General features: G+C 43.2%; 1 protein-coding gene across 6 annotated transcripts in view; it reads right to left on the reverse strand.

The window, feature by feature from the left end:
* Window positions 1-22,618, reverse strand: part of KIRREL3 (kirre like nephrin family adhesion molecule 3) — an 846,407-nt gene that overhangs the window by 189,419 nt on the left and 634,370 nt on the right. For all 6 annotated transcript variants that reach the window (XM_078379823.1, XM_072978974.2, XM_072978972.2 and 3 more), the window contains exons 5-6: window positions 13,538-13,695; window positions 1,103-1,253 (exon numbers count right to left, since the gene is read on the reverse strand). In XM_078379823.1, coding sequence (XP_078235949.1) covers window positions 1,103-1,253; window positions 13,538-13,695 — 309 coding nt within the window. The remainder of the gene's footprint in view (window positions 1-1,102; window positions 1,254-13,537; window positions 13,696-22,618) is intronic.

Raw genomic sequence — 22,618 nt, forward strand, 5'->3', positions numbered from 1 at the left:
AACCACTACTGTGTTTCCCAAGGTCTAACGAGTGCCATGAAGGTCCCTATAGCATTGTGCTTTCACATGTTCCATTCTTTACAAGCATGGCTGGGAACAATAACATTAGAACTTTGCCATGTTCTGGTGTTACAATAATGGACATTTTGTTCTGTTGTGTTGTAAACTGAGACATATATGGCATATTATTAGTGGAAACAATTTATATTAGACAGAAGCCTGTTTGTCTCATTAAGGCACTGATAAAGCTACTGTTTATGCCACCTGCCTCTTAAACAGGGCTAGATGTATTTGAATTTTAGCCTTAAAAATATGTGCAAACGAGTGGGCCAAAATCCTATGGGTGTAAACCTATACTGACAAATGCCAATGACACCATCAGCTGGTACTGGCAAAATGTAATTCAAATTAATTGAAAGCTCCCTTCCCCGTTTCAAGTTCTGAGGCTCCCTAAGGCTCCCTTTTGCCCCAAGGAAGACTTCTGAAACTTCAGAATTGGGGGAAAGCAATTAATAAAGAAAATCACTGCTGGATCTCCAACACTGGGACTGGAACCGCTGTTGATGATCTGGTGGCAATTTACTATTAAAGGCTCCTCCCCACCCCTGGTTCTGAGGCTCCCAAAGGCTTCTCCAGGGCAAAAAGAAGCCCTGGGAACCTTGGGACCTGAAAGGGGGGGGAAGATAGCTTTCAATCAGTTTAAATTAAATTCTACTGATGCCAGCTGATGATGTCCTCGGCTTCTGTCCATGTAAATTTATGCAGCAGGGTTTTGCCTTTTGTATTCAAGTCATGGGACGGGATGCATAAATCTGGCAAAATGCATGCATTCATTTGTACATTAGGCAAAATGCATGCATAAACACACACGTTTGCACAGTATACACAGATACGTCTTACAAGTGAATACAAAAGAGGAATAGGAAGATGATTAAGGGGAGATTGACAGAAATGCAACAAAACTGAGGCCAATATATGTTTCGCAACCATGCTCCCTCCACATGCAACTGGGGGGGTGGGTGGGGATGGTGGAATGATTTCTGAAAGAAGGAAGTCATTGGATAGAATTCAAAAAGTTGCTACAAAAGGTTAATGGACTCACGTTGAATGTCAATGGTGACTGAGGTCTCCTTTCCATTAGGAATTGCCTTGTTGGTGGCCCGGCAGACAATGGTCTGTCCATTCTCAATATCAGATGGAGAGACAAAGAGTGTGCTCATGATGCTCTCTCTTTTGCCATCACGGAGGACAGTCTGCAAAAAAGAGAGAGAGAAGAAACCAGTTACTATTTCTGGAAAGAGATGGTACCTCCAAAGTGGAATGAGTCAGTGGGGCCACCATTTTGGCACATGCAAAGCCACACCTATTGAGTGAAAGTGCTCTGCCTTTTATTAAAGGAAACGATCAAGGTAGTGAACCAGCTAAACATGTTGCCTCAAAATCCTGGTAAAGTTCATCATGTGATCATGGAACAAAGGAAGGCAATTAGCCTTAGAGAAAGTAAAAAGAGGAGTCGACAACAGATGTCCGAGCCAGCGGAGCCTCAAGGCAACACCCTGAGAACTCTTTTTATTAACTCAGCAAGAGTTACATAGTATGTTGTGAGAATTCAGATAGGATACTAGTTACCTAATCGCCACTAGGATTGGCTGAGGAAACTCTGATCTAATGTTCTACCTCTAAGCCAGTGGTCCCCAACCTTGGGCCTCCAGATGTTCTTGGCCAGGATTTCTGGGAGTTGAAGTCCAAGAACATCTGGAGGCCCAAGGTTGGGGATCATTGCTCTAAGCGAAAGGGCAGAATGAGGAGTCACTCCGCCTGCTGGCAGCTGCTGCTCCTGCCAGGAGTGCGTTCATGTCACTGGAACAGAATGTAGCTACCACCTTTAGGTAGAAGTTTCCCGCACATCATACACAATCATATACACATTTTGTTGCATTTGCCAGTTTTTGTCTTACGAATGGTTCTGCAACCACTTGCACTATCAAGACACAACAGAATGCAGGCTGGGCAGCCCACAAAATAGCACACCTTCCTTGTGTGACAGTCATTCCATTCTCTGCAATGATTCTGGCTGCCAAGACCAGAAATCAAACACACACAAAAATGTAAAATTATGAAGCTGAGAAGAGAGACCAGAGAAGACAGTCCAGCCAACTCACATTCAGATGCTGTTCAAATGCATAATACAGGAGGGGGGGAATTTTTTTTAAAAAAACTTCAGTTTAAGGAAGATTTCACCATAATTTGCAATTTTCTTCATGCACAGGTGGGGATGTGCAGAAATCTCACTAACGGACTCATTCGTCATGGGACCGGCTATCTGGACATGTGGATACAGCCTATTAAGAATCTGCTGATCCGCCACAACATTCTCGTCTCCAAGATAGGAATGAGACAAGAACACTTTTTGTTGTTGTTGAGGTCTCCACATTTTTCATACGGTTTTGCTACACATTCTGGGAATCACAGTCCATAAAAAGCAACCTTTTCCATCCTGCTCTAGAGTTTGGCCTACCTTTCTGCATAACATTATTTGTTTACCTGTTTTGTCCTCTCTATACAGCTTTACGCTGTGAAAAATCCTGAAGTGATGTAGAATAGTGCTGCTGTGTTTAAAATTCACAAAACACACTTTTTTAAAAAAAAGTAATAAAACAATGAAACAGCAATAAAACAGTATAACAATAAAACATTCCATTAAAATCACTAAATGTAACTGACCAGTGAAATATCTGGTCAAAATTATGGTATTTATCATTTATTTCAAGATGTGCTTTTCTCTCGGCTTGTTTAATTCTGACAAGTCAGATAAGCGATGCATATTAACAAAACGGAATATTTAAAAGGCTCATTATCATGCTACATTGAAGATGCTTTCGTATGCATATCAAAAGGGCACCCGCATCTGTGGCACTCCAGTGCTAACCCTTCACACTGCCAAATGCCAGAGGTTGCCCAGGTTGTGGTCATCGGGGAGACTAGATTTTAAAGCTTTACCTTTTTTGGGCAATGTTTTGTGAGGGAAACATAAATGCTGCTTGGCTCAGAATTAATCTCTTGTCAGATCTGATCTGAATTTGTGCTTGGGTTTTAATGGCAGTTCCATGGAATCCTAGGAAATGAAATTTACCCATCAACCCGGATGAGTGTCAAGTATGGAAGGCAGTGCACTTTATCCTTTAATAAAGTTATTTTAATTCAGCTTAAAAATTCTTCCTTTCTGCTAGGAGGCTGGCCATTCAACTGATCGGTTGTCCTGACATATAGAATCCAATGGATTGCTCCATGCTCTTGAGAAGTTCCATATACTGCACTTTAAGAAGGATGCCAACAAACTGGAGCAATGGTTGTTGTGGGTTTTTCGGGCTCTTTGGCCGTGTTCTGAAGGTTGTTCTTCCTAACGTTTCGCCAATCTCTGTGGCCAGCATCTTCAGAGGACAGCACTGGAGCAAGTTCAGAGGAGGGCAGCAAGGATGATCAGGGAAATGGAAACCAAGCCCTGTGAGGAAAGACTGAAAGAACTGGCCATGTTTAGCCTTGAGAAAAGAAGACCGAGGGGAGATGTGATAGCCCTTTTCAAATACTTGAAAGGTTGTCATATAGAGGAGGGGCAGGATCTGTTCTCGATCATCCCAGAATGCAGGACACACAATAATGGGACCAAGCTACAGGAAGCTGGATTTAGGCTGAATATCAGGAAAAATGTCTTAACTGTTAGACCAGTATGACAATGGAACCAATGCCCGTGGGAGTTTGTGCGTGCTCCAATGCTGAAGGCATTCAAGAGAAAATTAGACAACCACCTGCAGATATCCTTTGATTTGGATTCCTGCACTGAGCAGGGGGTTGGACTGGATGGCCTTATAGACCCTTTTCAGCTTCATTGTTCTACGATTCTATGATAGTGAAATGATTCTGCTCATTCCTGGATGGTAGGTTCTGGAGATCAGTGATGGGAAGATCTATGCTCAGTCCCATGGCACCTGACCTGTTGGGTTGCAGGATGATGGCATTTCATACAGTGGGAGTTTTCTTCTGTTCTCCTAAGCCAACATTGCTTTTGCTACACCATTACTTTGGTTACCCTTCACCTAAATGAGGCCTACTATGAAACCTTCTTTTGTAAATTTTTATGTAACTCCTTTAAGATATTCTCCCTGCATCTCCCAGTCTTGTAGGTATAAAGGTAAAGGTTAAGGTAAAGATTCCCCTTGACAATTTTTGTACAGTCGTGTTCGACTCTAGGGGGCGGTGCTCATCCCCCTTTTCCAAGCCATAGAGCCAGTGTTTTGTCCGAAGACAATCTTCCGTGGTCACATGGCCAGTGCGACTTAGACACAGAACGCTGTTACCTTCCCACCGAGGTGGTCCCTATTTATCGACTCACATTTTTATATGCTTTCGAACCGCTAGGTTGGTGGGGGCAAGCAACGGGCGCTCACTCCCTCATGTGGATTCAATCTTACAGCTGAAGATCTACAGACCTTACAGCACAGAGGCTTCTGCGGTTTAACCCGCAGTGCCACCACGTCCCTCAATGCCACCAAGTCCCTCTTTTGTAAATGTTTACGTAATTCCTTTAAGATATTCCCCCTGCATCTCACAGTCTTGTAGGTATAGCACACTGAAATTCAAAGCCGCAGGCCAGGGAGAAATTATCTTGACAGATGGGAAAGCAAATAGGATGGGACCTGCATTGACAACTTCCATACAACTTTCATCACATGTTGTCTGATGCTTTTTGTTGCCATTGGAGCTTCTGTCCTGAGAAAGGAGGAGATTAACTCCATTTCCTCAAAAGCACAGAGAAACTTGGCTCGGGTTTTATGGCGAAAAACAAGGTTGGCACATGTGTACAGCGATTTTAATTGGACTTTAATTTGATTTTAATAGACTTTTAATAGGGCGTATCGGTATCTCCAATATTTGTAATTAATACCGTTTATTAATCTCCTAAAGTGTAATGAGAAAGGACACAACAAAAATGTGTTTATAGAATAATTCTGTTTTGTTTCCAAAGAGATGGTGCACAGTAGTGACAGGGACACTGGACTGGGTCTTAGAAAACTCAGGTTCTAGTCTAGATTTCCTAAAATTTAGTTCCTGGACTGTACTGTTGAGTGTCTCCTGGGGTATTCTAGGAGTTGTTTAAAATTCAAGTTTTCTAAGCTCTGCTCAAGTTTCCATTGAGCTATGGAACCCACTGAGCAATCCAGAGCCATTCAATCACTCTCTGTCTGCCCTGGTCGGTGTGAGAAGGAAGTCTGTGTGTATGTGTAAAGAACCATGTACACACCAGCTTGGGCTCAATGGAAGAAAAGGAGGACACAGTAAAGGTAAAGGTTCCTCTTGACATTTAGTCCAGTCGTGTCCGACTCTAGGGCGCAGTGCTCATCCCCTTCTCCAAGCCATAGAGCCAGCGTTTGTCTGAAGACAGTTTCCATGGTCACATGGCCAGCACAACTAGACACGGAATGCCGTTACCTTCCCACCGAGGTGGAACCTATTTATCTACTCGCATTTACATGCTTTTGCTTTCGTATATTTACATGCTTGTGCTAGGTTGGCAGGAGCTGGGAGGAGCGACGGGAGCTCACTCCGTCGCGTGGATTCGATCTTACGACAGCTGGTCTCCTGACCTCGCAGCACAGAGGTTTCTGCGGTTTAACCCGCAGCGCCACCACGTCCCCCCCCCAAAAAGGAGGGCATAGATCTAGCTAATAAGCAAAGCTGGTGGAATGTGAATGCCACACTTGCATAGTGAATGATTGTGTGAGCTTTTTTAAGGCAATAAAACAAAATGGCAATTGTTCTTTGTGTGTGTGTGTGTGTGTGCTTGCACACTGGCCCTTTCCTCCACCATTGCTTTCCTAGCTTGCTGTGTTCTGCTTGTCTTCCAAGAGGGACCAAGATGACAAAAACGGAGGGAGGGAGTCCACCTTTTGTTCCAAGGCCTGCAAAATCTGGCCGATGGCCTTGCATATTAATGGGCTAGACTCAAATTAATTCTACCTGAGTCAGAACAGGGAGAGAGAGGTTAGCCCTTTGTGGTTCTAATTAGCATGGGCTGCTGCCTGGGTTTCTAGGAGACAAGGTCAAGATGCAGCCTTAATTGTTCTGCTGTGTCTACATAATGTTTCGGTAAAAGGGAAGGTGTGCTTGTTATGTTGAGCAAAACGCCAGGAGGCAGGGGGTGGAATTGGGAAGATTTTTATGACAATCATACATGAAAGGCTGCATTATCTGGGGTGCAACAAGTGCCATTCTATGGGGCTTTTAAATATAAATCCATGGACGCACTCCATCCCCACTTTTCTAATCCTCTCTCTCCCCTACGGTTTTGGCACTCATACCCCAGTTAGCTGTTCCCAGAGAGGCTGCTAATGGCAGGAGAAATGTAACTTGGATTTGGGTGCAATAAAGCGAGACTCCTCCTGTAATACTGCAGGCAAATCAGATGGAAGAGAGAGAGAAAAGAGAGAGAAAGGTCAAGCCGCTTATGCAAATCAGATACTGGATTCTCTGATAGCAACCAAAAGGCCTGGAGGATGAAGCTGGCTGATGTAGATGAGGCTGCATGTGGTGGTGGTGGTGGGCAACATAAACAGCCTGAGCCAAAGAGTGTTACACCCAGCCAAGGACGGCAATCCAGAAGAGCTATCGCTGAATTTTACTCTACAAGAGAAAGAAGCCGGCCCTTCCTCTGTAGTCGCTTATCCCTGGCCTGTACGATTAAACTGATCCATGCGCAAATTGTTCTTCCAAGCTGCCTTTCTCACCTTAATGCACAACATGCGCTGGACGTGCGCCAATAAAACAAGGGAAGTAGAATCTTAATGACCAAAGTAGGAAAGACCGTCAACAATACTTTACATTCCTGGGGGTGCTTTACAGTTTCGTGAATGCACAGAGTGGGCTGGCCCAACGTATTTTGCTGCCTGAGGCAAAAGTATCCTCCATATCCCAACTCCACTTGAGAGATGTGAATCTTGATTCTGTTTCATTCTTGTAGATTATAACATGTGAAGACAGTGACAGTGGCCCAGGCCCCTCAGTCAGTGGGTTGTCTGACAGTTGCCCAGGATTCATAGAGTTCTGGAATGTGATCTTCCCAGTCTGGAACTGGGACTGGGGAGAGGGGAGAGATGAATGAGCAAAGGGTTCTTCATGGGGATTTGGGTGGGAGGAACCTTTACAACAAGAAGGGAGAATCCACACCGAGACTCTGGAGGGGTCCACGGGGTGGGGCTGTCAGTCCAACCCAAGGTCCCTAAAGCCCAGGAGGAAAGACACGCCAGCTCCCAGCCTCTCCTTCATCCTTCATATTGGGAGTAGAATAGAATAGAATAAAACTTTATTATGGTCTGAGACCAGCCACAAATAAAACTTCAAAATATATAAATATATAAAGATTTACGAAAATATTGGGATAAAATGCAAATACGGGGTTCTAAGAACAACAGCATCAAAACATCTCCCCTAAAGCAATTCCAGAATTTCTGGCAAACCATGTTCTAACTACAGAGGCTCATCCCCTTTTAGGGTCCTTTTTCTAATGCCCATTGCAGCAGTGAAAAATTTGGCAACGCTGTGTGTAAGAATGGGATTGGAGTCAGATAGCAGCATGTGCATACATTCTTGCTCTGTACAGCCGAGGAATTGGCTAATCAGAGAGGAGACGAGTTCTTTACGTACATCCTTGTAAAATGTGCACCGCAACAGAACGTGTTCAGTTGTTTCTCTCTGCTCCATTCCACATGGGCAAAGGCGCTCTGCCCAGGGGATCTTTTTATACCGTCCCTCCTGCACTGCTGAAGGTAGTGCATTAAGCCGGGCCAGGATAAATGCCCTTCTATGCCTGGGCTGCTCCAACTGGGCAAAATAAGGTGCTGCTGTGACCTTATATAGATAATCCTCCCTAAGGTAGAATTCTGTCATATTGGGAGTGCTGCAAAGGAAAGAGCACTCCCAATAAGATATGATGCCAGCCAACCTAATTCTAAGGAGCCTACTTTGACCCAATTGAGAACTTGGCAGATACAGCATCAGCGGGCATGCCAGTCCCAGCACCTTATGACCTGGGAGGAAATGTCATTGAGAGACCAGCATCACTGCCCTCAGTACATGAATACCAATCCTCCCTGCAGCAGCCCCCCCCCCCATTTCAGGTCAGGGGGGCAACTTCATTGAAAGGAACTGGACAGAATCACCTCCACTGAAAGAAACTGGAATTCGCTAGGGAGAGAAGGGGTTCCGACTCATTAGATTTGAGAACTGGGGCCCAGGCAGTGCAGGAAACTAGCCTGGGAATGTCCAAAGACAGTGTTATTGAAAATCCCAACCCAGTTATAATTAATCCTGTTTTAGTTCAATCAACAGTATCTTGATTCATGGATCAGGGAATGGAGGAAAGAGTGCTTAATAATTTGATTAGGGCCAGTAGGGCTCATAAAAGACAACATTTCAAACCTTTTCTCCCGATGAGCAACATTACACAAAGCTCATCATGCATTTTTCCTTGACTGAACATAAAATTCTCTTCACAGATTTTTTTTTTAAAAAAAACTTGTATATCTCCTGATCTCCTGATGGGTGTGAGGAAGTTGGAGGGCAGAGTTTCTAAATGTGTTCCTGTGCCCTTCTCCAGCCCACTGTGAACCTGGGATTTGATAAAATTGATTTTTGAGTTCAGGTGGAGCGCAACACCATTGTGTCATAAGGAAATCCCATAATTTGATGGTCTTTGGGTCATCTCCAATTGGAAATTTGATGGCCATGGGATTAGAGATGTTTCGAAAGTTTACAGCAAATTTCTCTTCCTTACTTTTATTTTAAGAACTAATCCATAGACAAAATTGGAACATAGGATGAAAGGATATTAATACATTTAAATGTATCATCTGTTTCCCATGGCAAATGTTCAGAGAAAGCTCCCCTCCCAAAAATTACATATTTATTGTCAATATTAATATGTGTATGTTCAATTAAAGTGCAATTGAATTCCAATTAAACAGCAGTAAACAAAATATCAACCCTCTGCTGCCTTCACCCCAACACCCCCAAAGCCTGCTCAGCTAAAAATATCTTCTAGCAGCTCTGGGCAATCTTAAATCTCAGAGAAAGAAACCAGAGAGAAAGTTTCTTTTTAATTTTTTTTTTTTTTTGCGTTAAAAAGTGGTACATAATGAGGATATAAATTCCCATATGTCTTGTTCTCACAAACAAGAACAAGAAATTATGTTTTTCCCTTCCACAACTTAAAAGAGAACAAAAAAATGTTTTGGTCAATATCAAAAACTGTTCTAACATTTGCGTTAATGATTTTTCTACATTTTACACAAATTGAGCAATTGCTCCAGATTATGATAACTGATACCTTGATGCATGGACTTTTATCAATTAGAACAGTGTTTTCCAATCTGGGGATTGTGACCCCTAAGGGGATTGCAAAGTGTTTTCTGGGAGTGTGGCAGATCGCCTTATATGTGTTGTTGATACATGCTGTCAAGTTGGAACCAACTTCTAGTGATCCTAATAGGTTTTCCAAGGTACTTGATATATTTAAGGAGTGGTTTTACCTGTTCCACTCTCCTAGTCAATTTCCAGGGCTAAGTGGAGACTCGAACTCTGTTCTCCAAAGTCCTAATTAGAGATGGGGATGAATATAAAAAGGGATTGGTTTTTTCGATGAATTTAGCCAATTCGTTATATATTCGTCGATCTGTATTTGTCATATTTTAAGTTCTGATGAATACGGCTTGACGAATATTTCCCCATTTTTATTCGTCCCTCATACGAAGAAGAAAAAAGCCGTTCTATGGCTTTTTCATTCTGCCAACGGCCTACCAATCAGCTGATTGACGGGCCGATAGGCAGTCACCCACCACCATAGCCACCCCCCTGCAGCCTATCCCATCCCTTCCTCTCCCTACCTTAGCCCTTCCCACCCCCACCCCTGCCTACAAACTCATGCCATAATCATCACTGCCGCTGCTGAGGTCTCCATCAGGCCTCTGCAACTGTAGAAAGGGAAACTGGCTGCCCTTTGCAAAGATGGTGGCTGCGGCTTCATTTAGGGTAGGGAAGCTGCAGCTGCAGCTGCCATCTTTGCAAAGGGCAGCCTGGATTCCCTTAGCCAGGCGCTCCTGTCTTCCTCTGTCTCCTGGAATTGGGTCAAATTCATGTTGGTCACTTCGATGACACTGTCCAACCATCTCGCCCTCTGCTGTCCCCTTCTCCTCTCGCCTTCACACTTTCCCAATATCAGGGTCTTTTCCAGGGAGTCTTCTCTTCTCATGAGATGGCCAAAGGATTGGAGCCTCAGTTTCAGGATCTGTCCTTCCAGTGAGCACTCAGGGCTGATTTCCTTCAAAATGGATAGGTTTGTTCTCCTTGCAGTCCAGGGGACTCTCAAGAGTCTCCTCCAGCACCACAGTTCAAAAGCATCAATTCTTCGGTGGTCAGCCCTCTTTATGGTCCAGCTCTCACTTCCATACATCACGACAGGAAAAACCATAGCTTTGACTATGCGGACTGACAAGGGATAACCTCCTTGAAAATGCATTTTTATGCAAATATGGTGGTCACAAGCATATGTCACACGCCTGAAGAAGTGGGTGTTGATTTGTTTCCTGCCCATGAACCCATGAACTACAAATTGGTTCGCTGGTTTGTCAGGTGTTTTTTTGACAGCCTGAAGCTTCCATAAAAGGAAAACAAAGCTGAGCTCCCTGCCCCACAGCCTGCCCACCTGTCCCCTTCCCACTGCCCCCATCACATCCCTTCCTTGACTAGGACCGTTTGCACCCACCGTCTATGCTGCTACCATAGTAGTTGAATGCTGTGGCCTTCAACACTGTCCATTGCAGCCTGTGCCGTGGCAGCCTGCACTGCAGTGGCCTCTGCTGTGGCAGCCTTTGCTGCCACCACCCACTGCCACATACTGCAGCAGCCTCTGCCACTGTGGCCTGCCATAAGGGAAAATGGCTGCCCTTTGCAAAGATGGCGGCTGCAGATTCCTTGCCCTAAGGGAAACCACAACTGCCATCTTTGCAAAGGGTGGCCCTGATTCCCTTATGGAAGGCTGCTCTTTGCTAAGCTGGCAGTGGAGGGTGGAGGTCAGAGGTCACAGTGGCACAGCTGGTGATGCTGGTGGCCGCAGTGACCAAGGTACAGAGGGGAAGGGGTGGGAGGCAGGCTATGGGGTTTGGGCAGATGTAGGGGGGCTGTCTGCCTATGGGCCCACTGATCAGCAGGCCCATAAGCAGAGTGGGAAGGCCATAGACAGAGAGGAATGGCTAGCCTTCCCTCTCTTCCTATGGGGGAACAAATAAAAATGGGGCAGTATTAATCCATTTGTATTCATCGGGTCTCTAGAATTGACGAATATGAAGGGACAAATATTAAACAAATCAGTGATGTTTTAACAAATATTGTGATCCATTTTTTAAATTCATCCCCATGTCTAGTGTTGATCCATGAAAGCTAGCAGATTGCATGATTTTTAAAATAGTCTATAAAGGTATTGCTTACTCCAGCATTTCTATTGTGCATGGGCCTTATGACTCTCGTTGATTTTAAATAATGAAGTTGTAATCTAACAACATCTGGAGGACTACATCTGTTCCCCAAACCTGAACTTGAAAGTCCACAATTCCTTTCAGTGCAATGCAGTTCATATGCTCATCAGACAGCACCTATGACTCAGCTTCAATGCTGCTCATTCTCTGCCAGCCTGTTTCATTGCATGCATCCAACTAACCCTGTTACTTCTGTCTCTTCACTTTCACTCAATCAACCTAGCTAATGATTAGCAATATTAGTCAGCCTGCTGACAGGTTCTCATAGCCTGAATGTGAATACACAGCAAGGGCTGTAAATCCAGATCCTCATTCCTACAAGTGTAAAAATTTTAGGACTCTCCCCAGATAAAGTTGCGCTGAAAGGCATGAAGTGTGCTACTCACACCTCAGCAACTGCTGCATATAATATGGAGAGAGTAGAGTGATTTCTTTCGACCACTTTTGCTCCTTAAACTTTTATGCTCCTTGCCTGCCCACCAGGAGCCCTGTGCAACACTTTTAGCAAAAAAAGAGAAAACATTTCAGTGGAAACAAACTCTCCAAAACTAATATAAATGCCACACTAGAGGGCTGAACACACTTTGAGAAGTTATGGTCTTATGTCATGCTCACAAAATGGGAACAACTGGGGACCGAAGGAAGCCAAACAGCCTGGCTAAAAGTCTGTACATCTGCAGTGGGGACTATTTGTCCTGAATAATGTTTACTTCTTCCAAAGTGCTTGGCTTTTAATATTCTGTCCTGGTTCCTTCTAGAGTATCTGTCTTTTCTCTCTGCCAAATTGTCTGCCCATATCTCTGCCCACCCAGAAGTACTGTAGTTCCATAGTGTCTAATCAGGCTGACCAGTTCATCTCTGATCCAGGCCGGTTTTCAGATGTTCATTCATAAATCCATTCTGTACTAATTTTCATTTTTTAAAAAATCTGCTTAAAAAAACCGCACATATTTAAATATGTATTATGGAGCCTTTTCTCTCTCAGATGCATTTCTAAAAATTTATTGTACAATACACATTTTATGTGCCTTTTGTTATAGTTTTTAAGCCGAAAAATTCACTGCAAAATTCAAGAAGCCACAACCCAGAGAATTGTCCTATTCTCATCTATGTATTAGTCCAGGAAGTGTGGATCAGTTTTGCTCATTTCAAATTGTGGACCATACAAAACGCTCCATCACAATTTTTCTAAGCCAAAGGTTAATTTCTGTGGCTCTGTCCAGGTGTACAATGGGAGTTATAGTTCAGCAACATTGAGAGGAGGAGCTAAAGGCCCTCTACCATTGACCTAACCATCCATCATTATCTTGTGAAAAGGCTAAAGTTGCAACTCGAGTAGGTCCATTGAATAAATGGAAATTATGGAGGCGTTCTCTTCAGATCCCCCAATTCAATGGTCTTCCCTTGTAACTTACTACTGGATGCCAGTAATTGTGTGAAGAAAAATGTCCTTAATTTTTTGCCAAGTAGTTCCATTAGAGGATCTTGTTATCCTGCCATAAGCCAAGAAAACAAATATTTCCTCAACCAATCACTCGCTGTTCATTATCATTCACCATGATATTCTTTATTATTATTCTTTTATAAGGTTACAAAATGAAGGCATGGAAAAACCACCTTGTTAATATTAAGTAAGCCAATACATATCTGTTTATGCATGGATAGGAGATTTATTAAGAATGCTGTGTTCTGGTTTTTGATGGAAGAAAAGTGGGATATAACAATTTTAATAAAATGTATACACATTGAACACTCGATATGGATATCCATCTGCACTGCCAGTAGCTTGACTGCCAATAATGGCTTGAGACAAAGATGGAGGTTTTGTACCTCCAGATGCCCTAGTCAACATGACCAATCATAAGAGATTGTGGGTGTTGTAGGGCCAAAACGTCTTCAACCTTGGCCTTAAATGCCCTCTTTCTTCTCCCATTCTAAATCTTGGAACTCCTTACCTTTGAATAGGTTGCTCCATTTATGACTTCTCCTCCTCGCATCCAAATAATGGATGCTGCCGGTTTGGCATTGTCAGCATGGCAGGTCAAATTCAGTGGGTCTCCAGCACGCAGGCTAACGACTGGTCCTCCAGTAATTATGGGATCATCTGGAGGCACTGTAGAGAAAGCAAAGGATCATGCTGTTTGTGAGTCTTGAAACAAAGCCATCAGATTACAGAAGGGATATGATACAAAGATCCAAGATAATAAGCTTGCTGAAATTCCTGCATGGATCCAGTGTATGAGTCAGCCATGTTGTGGCTGCTATCAAAAATCCAGAAAGGCACTATTTCTGACTCCAACCATTTTGTCAAGAGCACAGAAGCAAGGTCCATTTGTTGTATGCTGGATTACAGATTTGGAATGACACACATTGCACAAGCAGAATTTGTAGTAGATCAGTACAGAGATGTTTACAGGAGGACAAAAAGCACGTTGGACTTGACTATGCATGTCAATCTGGATTTCTCAGTTAAATCAGGTATGAGATAATGCACTCTTTAGATGTTTTTGGCAACAGGTCTCTCATCCTGTGCTGTTCCCCAGGCTGATTTGGGAGTCTGGGAGTTGAAATCTGAAGGGCCAGGGATTCTCTACTTTATGTTTAAAGAATAATAACAATGACGACTTTTCTCCTAGCAAAACACATGTTTGAGATTGTCACTGCTATTCTAATGCACCTTCCTGATTTGGGAGGTGAGAACCAAAGACCAACGTTTATTCCACAGTAAATCATTTTAGAATTTTAAAAGTCTGCTTTTTATATAGGATGTGAATTGGTATTATGATTGGTAGAACTGAATCATTTGACTAGCTAGGTCTAACAAATCTCTTGTTATGGGTTAGGACTGTGTGTGTATGTATGTATGTATGTATGTATGTATGTATGTATGTATGTATGTATGTATGTATGTATGTATGTATGTATGTATGTATGTATGTATGTATGCATGTATGCATGTATGCATGTATGCATGTGTTTTAATTTAATTTAATTGCTTTATTTATACACTGGTATTCACCTGATAAGGATACCTATATATGTCTGTGTATGTGTTGGAGGTTCTTGAGCCTGCATTATATACCCCACTATTTTAATGTCTAGAACAGCTTCTGGTCCATGCCCACCAAATTTTATCACAGTATTATTAAAACACACATACACACAACTAAGGCCTAAATCTAATTGGTAGTTGCTACCAGAGTAGACCCATTAAGCCTATTGCTGAATGATGAGCAAACAGTGATGGAAATCTGATTTAACAAATCTGCTCTAACTAGGTCTTCCATTGGGATCGAAAGTCATAATATTATAACAGAACAAGGACCTGCATATAAGCCACAGCTCGAAGTAAAACATCAAGTATCAAATAAGGCCCAGTCCTTGTTAAAATAAAGTTTAACTTATTTTTCCACTGACTAGTAGAAATAGGTGTTTATTTCTAGAATTCTTCAATCTTTGTGGGAGCTTAGTTGTAACCTACAATACTGGTCCTATCAGTCAAAAGAGTTTGTTTCGGCGGCAATGTTGAAGTCACTTGAACGATGGATAGTTGGGGGCTTCAACATCAATGCCAAGGCAGAGCTATTGAGTGTGGCCCATGAGTTCACGGACTCCATGTCATCCATGGGTCTATCCCAACATGTCATTGGCCACATGCACAGAATGGGACACATTCTAGACATGCTGTTTTTGTCTACTTGGATAGGATAGATGACCTGTGGGTGACAAACATGAGTTCCTTCCCACTGTCAAGGTGAGCTCATCCACTGCTGAAACTTAACTTGGTTGCAGCGACCTCTTCCTGTGGGGAGATTAGACCAATGAAAATGATCTGCCTTTGGAAGCTTCTGATAGGTATTAGGAGGCTTTGGAAGAGTATCTACCTGATCTGTTTGGCCCATCTTTTTGAGGCTCAGACCAACAGGTGGTATATCAAGGTGGTATACCCAGGCAGTTCACATGATCGCTCCTGAAACCCTCTCCACCTCACAGCACATTCATGTGGAGGAGAACTGTGCCAGCTAGAGAGCTGGTGAAGGAAAGATTCATTGGAGAAAAATCTACCTCTGGTAAAGGGTTTAACCGGGAGATATGCCAGTGCCTTAGGATCAGCAAAAAAAGATTTTAAAAAGGAAAAGGGAAAAAAAAAAGCTTTTAATGTTAAGATCATTGGTGAGGCTGCGAGCCAACAAGCAGAATTTTTCCAATTGGTTTGAAGCCTTGGTCAACAATGGCTTCCTCCCAGTAAATTCTCTGGGGATCAGTTCACAGCCTTTTCAAAATCTAAAATTGAGTTAATCTGGCATGATCTGGACTCCACAGTCAGTTTAGCCAAGCTGGCTGGGATCCCTGGTGCATCCTGTCTGTCAGCCTGGTTGGTTGAGTTTCAGCCTGTTACATCAGAGGAGGTCTCCATGCTGTAGGTTCACTGCCTCAAGGCTCAATCCTTGCCCGCCATGGCTTTAGAAAGCCCCTGAGGAATTGACTATGGATTTGGCCGTAAATATCGTAAATGCCTCACTCAGGGAGAGTTATTTCCTTCCTTGTGTGAAGGAAGCCATCATACAGCCCATTGCTGGATGCTGCTACAAGAGCAACCATTATTGCATTGATGAATATCTTCCCCAGCACTCCATAGCATTTCCTGTATCGGCGATCTCCTCCAGCCCCAAACAAAATGTATTAAAAGGAGAAAAATCAAGGACATCCAAGGGCATCCATACTTTCTATTAAGGCTATTGGTGGAAATCATTTGCATTTAAGAACCAAACATTGGTGGCTTTTTAGTAGGAGCACAGAATCAAAAGCTCTTATGATTGTTTGCAAAGATCTCATCCAGAGTACCAGGTTATTATCACAGATATTACTGTTTGTACACTAGATGGATATGGCATCCACAGGTTGTTGGCATCCCTTTTTGGCATAGGTGGGTTTTTCTGTGTTCAACCTTTACTGCCTGAGATGGCTTTAAACATTAGATGTGAAAGCAATAATGCATTTCCCCCACTTTATTTATTTACACATTGCTGACAGGGCTTTCCCACTGTGGCATACACACATCTCGTTTTATGAAGGCGCGGGGGCAACAGCTGTCACTCAAGCAAGGAATCTGATCTAAAGTAAAGTGTACGGTGAAGACCAGAGAATTTCCGTCTCTATAGGACACAACTCAAGCCACCAGGTGGCAGCTCTCGTAGCCAAACATGGAAATTGTTACCATCCCAGGTTTTGTGACTGTTCCTATAGAAAGAGAGTTTCAAGCTGGAACAAAGTATTACATTAAATATGAGGCCGCTACTGCATATGTACTGCTTTCACTGGTACTGCTGCTCACACTTAATTCAATGCTATGATAGGATGTCAACACTCTTGTCTTTTTCCAGCCTCTGCTTCACTTAGCTCGTAACAATGCTGTCAACACCCCTGTTCCCTACTGCACGACCGTGAGTCTCACAGACTTGAAATACATGTGGGACAACAATTATAAGGTCTGGATAAACTCAGGGAGTGGAGTAGCTTGAGGGGCAATAAAGGTTCCAACAAGACCTCCAAACCATAAATCCAACCCTTTATGGTTAGGACAGCCCTCCTCTGGGAAAGTCTTACCAGCACTCAGTGCGACAGATAAAGAATTCTCTAAAAGCAGAGATGGGGACTCAATGTCAAGTTTGACTTAAGTCACACCGGTGACTTGACTTGTCCCCCCCCCCCATGACTCAGACTTGACCTGGGACTTAGAACCCACCCACCCCTCCCTTTTTTTCTGGGGAAAAGAGCTTGTCTGAGGGATTCAGACTCGGAGCTCGGAATTCAAGACTTGGTAACAAAGACTTGGCCTTGGAAAGGTAAAGGTTCCCCTTGACATTTTTAGTCCACTTGTGTCTGACTCTAGGGGGCGGTGCTCATCCCATTTTCAAGTCATAGAGCCAGCGTTTGTCCGAAGACAGTTTCCATTGCCATGTGGCCAGCATGACTAGGGAACACCATTTTACCTTCCCACTGAGGTGGTACCTATTTATCTACTCGCATTTGCATGCTTTCGAACTGCTAGGTTGGCGAGGAGCTGGGACAAAGCGAGGGGGGCTCACTCCGTCATGTGGATTCGATCTTATGACTGCTGGTCTTCTGCAGCACACAGGCTTCTGCAGTTTAGCCCAAGGGCCACCACGTTCCCTGGAACTCAAACCCAAAGACTGAGTCCCCAGCTGTCTGTACACTGCAGTTATAGCAGTCTGATGTCATTATAAGTAGCATGGCTCAATCCTATGGAATCCAGGAGTTTATATTCTCTTCTAGAGATCTCCAGTTTTCTTCCCTGAATTATAGCAGGGGATTCTAGGTACCACATGCAACTGTAACTGCCACTATCCCTCAGGATGGATCCATGACAGTTAAAGTGGTATGAAACGGCTATAATTAGACAGTAGAGATACACTGTCAGCTAGTTGGCTGTCATCCTGTTCATTACTGCATGCCAGCCCTGGTTCAGCACATTCATGGCCTCACCTGGTTTCATGAAATGAAGAGATAAAACCGGGTATAATTTGCACATTGACGACTCTCCCGTCCACAATCCCACATGTTGTTAAAAGAATCACTCGACCATAATAGAGCAGCAGGAGTCGTGTCTTACCGAATTTCTGGATCTTTACAATAAAAAGCTTTGGAAGGGTAGTTGTTCACTAGGCAGAGCATAAGGGGCTGCTGGTACTGACATCGATGTGACATCCATTCCGCCCCCCCCCCCAAGTTGGTTTGCAAAGGAAGACTTCACAATGAGGAAGCTCTAGAGGTGACTTCTTGACCGGGGTGCAAAAGAAGACGGTGACAATTCACATCTCCCTGTGAGAACAGTTGCAGGAACAATTGTTGTTCTTGTTACCTGCCAAGTCCCACTTAAGAGAGAGAGAGAGAGAGAGAGAGATACCCTCATCTTAAGTGGAAATGTTCATGCTTCTGCCTCTTATTAAGAATGCCTTTGATGTGAGTTTTGACTTAGATGGTCGATGAACATCAGAAATCACTCATCCTTTCTGTGAAAACACACACACGCACGCACACGCACGCACACTAATCATCCAGATAGTTTCCTTGACAACTCCTGAGAAATGGAGATGAGTGTGGATGTGTTAGGACTGTGTTTTTGGGTGTGAGTGTGTGCATCCATCATGACAGACAAAAACTAAAATTTAGGAGCAGAGGAGGATATATATATATATGTCTGTTTCTAGATTTACATTCCATTTCACCAACCTAGGCTCAGAGCACACCGCTATATTATAAAAAACAGAGTAACAGTGTCAAATTGGTTATGGATGCATTCATTTCATCTTTGCCCCAAACTATTTTTTTCAAAAGTAAATCTTTGAGAATGCAGCTGAGAAAAAGACACTCCGTTCTTTCGCTCGTCCAACTGTTCTCTGGGAAGCAAAAGATAATAAGGCAAAACCCATAATAACCCCCTTCCAGTCCCCCTTCGGGGTAACTCACCACCACCTTTGAAGAGAAAGAAACAGAAGGCAGGGGAAGCTTTCTAGAGACAACAGTAACCTGACAGATAAATCTGTAAGCAGTGCTTTATCTCACATTTGTGCTTGTTTAATATTTTTCCTTGTGCTGCATTGTGTTTATAAGGAAATCTGATAATTTTGCTAGGCCCTTAATTTTAAAAAAAATGGACAGAATGAAATCATCATGCATCTTCATGGGTCAAAGTCAACAACATGGAGAGGACAATCTCGTGTTCGTCTAACTTATAGCTCTTGAGGAAGAAAAGTTTCTCAAGTGAAAAAAAGTGGCAACTCTTAATTCAGAACCAACATGCTTGAACATCTCAGGGTCTGAAGCCATATTTTAAGAGCTAACCACTGGAAGCGAAAAAATCTGTTATTTTTGCTTTATTCATATTTCATTAAAAATCTTTAATTCTGAAAAACAATTCTCTCTCTTCTCCTCATTTAGAAAAATATGCCCCTCTGCAGAATTTTCACCTAATACTCTCTGTCATTTTCACTAGTCTGATGGCCACCATTTTCCTCCAGCAATGCAGCTGCAATGGGGAACCATCTTCCCAGTGCTACTGCCATTGCTACTTATGATGTCCATTCTTCAATTATTATTTTTTTTTAGCATTTCTCTTCACCTTGGAGAGATTCAGTCTGGCTGAATAGCTCAGTCAGTTTGATGTGGAGCCAGAGGTTGGGAGTCTGATTTCCCACGGTGCCTCTAAAGAGAAGAGTGAGCCTAAGTAGCTTTGGGAAAACTGCACCGTTTCAGAAGTGCCCCCCGAAAAAGGGTCCGGTAGACCACTTTTGGATAGCTGTTTTGGCTGGATAGCTCAGTTGTTTAAGTATCTGGCTGCAGAGCCAGAGGTTGGGAGTTTGATCCTCCACTGAGCCTCCTGTGAGTAGAAGCAGCCTGTGTGGCCTTGGGCAAGCTGCACAGTCTCAGGATACCCCAAGAAGAAGGGAAAGCTAAGCTACTTTTGAGCACTCCCTACCTGGAAAACCCTGAATAGGGTTTCAATAAATCAGAATTCACTTGACAACATATGATTATTTATTATTAAAACCACTTTTAAGTATTCTCTATCCAGAAAGCCCTGGAAAGGATTGTGATTAAATCAGCAAAAACTTTACAGAACATGATTATAATAATTATTCAAGAGATTCCTTGAAATGACTCCCCGATTTCTTTGCCAAAAATCATGATGAGTTTGCAAAAGATATTAGCACATGGCTGTGCTTTCTGTGAGAATTTTGGAATGCGTGGTCCCAAGCTTGATAAATAATAATAATAATAATTTATTGTCATTGTAAGTATATACACATACAACGAAATTCACATAAATGACATATAACCTGAAGGATGGGCAGAAATCCAGGAGTAATTTGCAATTAAAGTAGACTCATTGAATAATGGTAGGTATAGACTCACCAAAAACCGATTGATTCAATGGACCTACTCTAGTTATGACTTAAAAACAACAAAAATTATGATTTACAGTACTACTGGATTTCAGCCATAGTTTCTGGGGAGAAGGGTTTGAACGACATGGAGACAGGAGGCTCCTTCTAGTTCTTGTCTTTTTAGGGCTCACATTAATCCTTTTGACAGGTTTTCTTCTAGGGTTTAAATACAACCACTTAGATGTTGCTAGCAATTTTAATGACAGTAATAATCTTCTTCCCTGAAAGGAACAATAATTGCTGTGTGAATAATAATCAATATTTAGCTTCCTCTTAAGAGGATTTCTGAAGGCTTTGCACACTTTATTGCATTAAGTGTCGCAAAAGTATTAGACCCATTTTATGAGTCACAGGAGAGAGGAGGAAGATGCAAGGACTTAGCCAAGGCAGCGAAGTCAGCCGAACAAAATCGGAAAGCAGCCTTGTGGCACTATGAGACTTAGCATGAACACTTAGCATGTCCTATTCTGGACAGCATGGATGCAAAGAAAGTAAGCATTTGGATTCTTCCCTGTAGAACATATGAAGGACATATGGAAGAGGCCATATGGAATGAAGGTCATATGGATCAGGGCTGGGGAAGTCTTAGCCAGCATAGCTGATGGAGGGGGGGGATGCAAGGGGTTGTGTTCCAGTGATATCTGGAGGACCCGATGATGTCTATGGGATAAAGGAATTCTCTGCTACAAGATACAGTAGTGATGACTGCTGATTTAGATGGCATTAGAAGGGAACTTGTCTAACTTACTGAGTAGAAGAGATGTAGAAGAGAATGTCATGTTGTTGTTAATGGAGCCTTCAAGTCCAGACCTTCTGAGCAATAGGTGTTAGGGACAAAACTGTGGAAGAGGCTGGTTGCCTTCTGACTCTACTTGTAACTATCATCAAAACTTTAAAAAAATTAGTCCAGCAGCTAGCACCACAGCTTCAGAATAGTAGTAGTCGATGCTGAACTAGACAGGTGTGACTGAATCGGAATATTTTCAGTTTCTTATGAAATAGCCATGGATGATGGCAGGTCTTTGTGTCCAAGTCTCAAGGCTGAGGCCGAGTCTTTGGTACCAAGTCCTGAATCCCAAGCCCTAGTCCGAGTCCCTATTAAAAGCAAGCTCCCCCCCCCCCAAGAAAACCCAGGACAGGTGAATGGGTTTCAGGTTGTGAGCCATTGAAGAAAAACCCTGAGTCCAACTTGAGTCACTGGCTTACATCTGACTTGACAGTGAATTCCACAACTCAAGTCCCCATCCCTAGAAAGAAGTCTACTATCCCTTTAGATAGGCAGAGAGTGGAAATCTTTCTCTACAGAGTGTAGTTTGGCATATTTCCTTGGTCCACCACAATGTGCCACAAGTTCCACTTCTGCATCCAGATTCTACCTATGTTCAATGGAACCTACTCTGCACACAGGTTCAATTAAAGTTTGTACTGGTATGGATGCATCAAGCCAACTGGCTGCAATCTGCCATGTGTCAGCCAAGTATGTCCTTAAGCCATAGTAAGTGCAGGGACATTGTTTGCTAATATCAAGTCTGGGTTAGACTTTGCCATCATCAGTTCTGGCTAGAGATGGGGACGGCGTCTTGATTCGTGGTCCATCCAAGGTGATGAACCACGAACCAAGAATTTCCTCCCCGCGAACCGATGAACAGTTATCAGTTCATTAGTTCATTGGGGATTTTTTTAATAGAAAGCCTGAGGCTGTCTAAAAAAAAAGTTGACCCCCCCACCCCACAGCCTGCCCTCCTGCCCCCTTCCCACTACCCTTGGTGCCTCCCAACCTTGGCTGCTGCCACCTGTGCCTTCAGTCCCTGCCACTGCTGCTGCTGTCCTTTGCGGCAGCCTCCACAGCCGCCATCCACTGTGGCTCACTGTGGTGGCCTCTGCCACCGTGGCCTGCTTTAAAGGAATCCAAAGGAATCCATACTGGGGGAATGAATTAAAATGGACAAATATTCGTCCCTTCATCGTTGTCGGGGTCTCTGGAACAAGCAGAAGACGAAGGGATGAATATTTAACAAATCGGCGATTTATAATGAACATCGTGATTCGTGTTTTAATTCATCGCCA

The sequence above is a fragment of the Pogona vitticeps genome, chromosome 8, assembly GCF_051106095.1.
Source record: "Pogona vitticeps strain Pit_001003342236 chromosome 8, PviZW2.1, whole genome shotgun sequence".
Classification (NCBI taxonomy): Eukaryota; Metazoa; Chordata; class Lepidosauria; order Squamata; family Agamidae; genus Pogona; species Pogona vitticeps.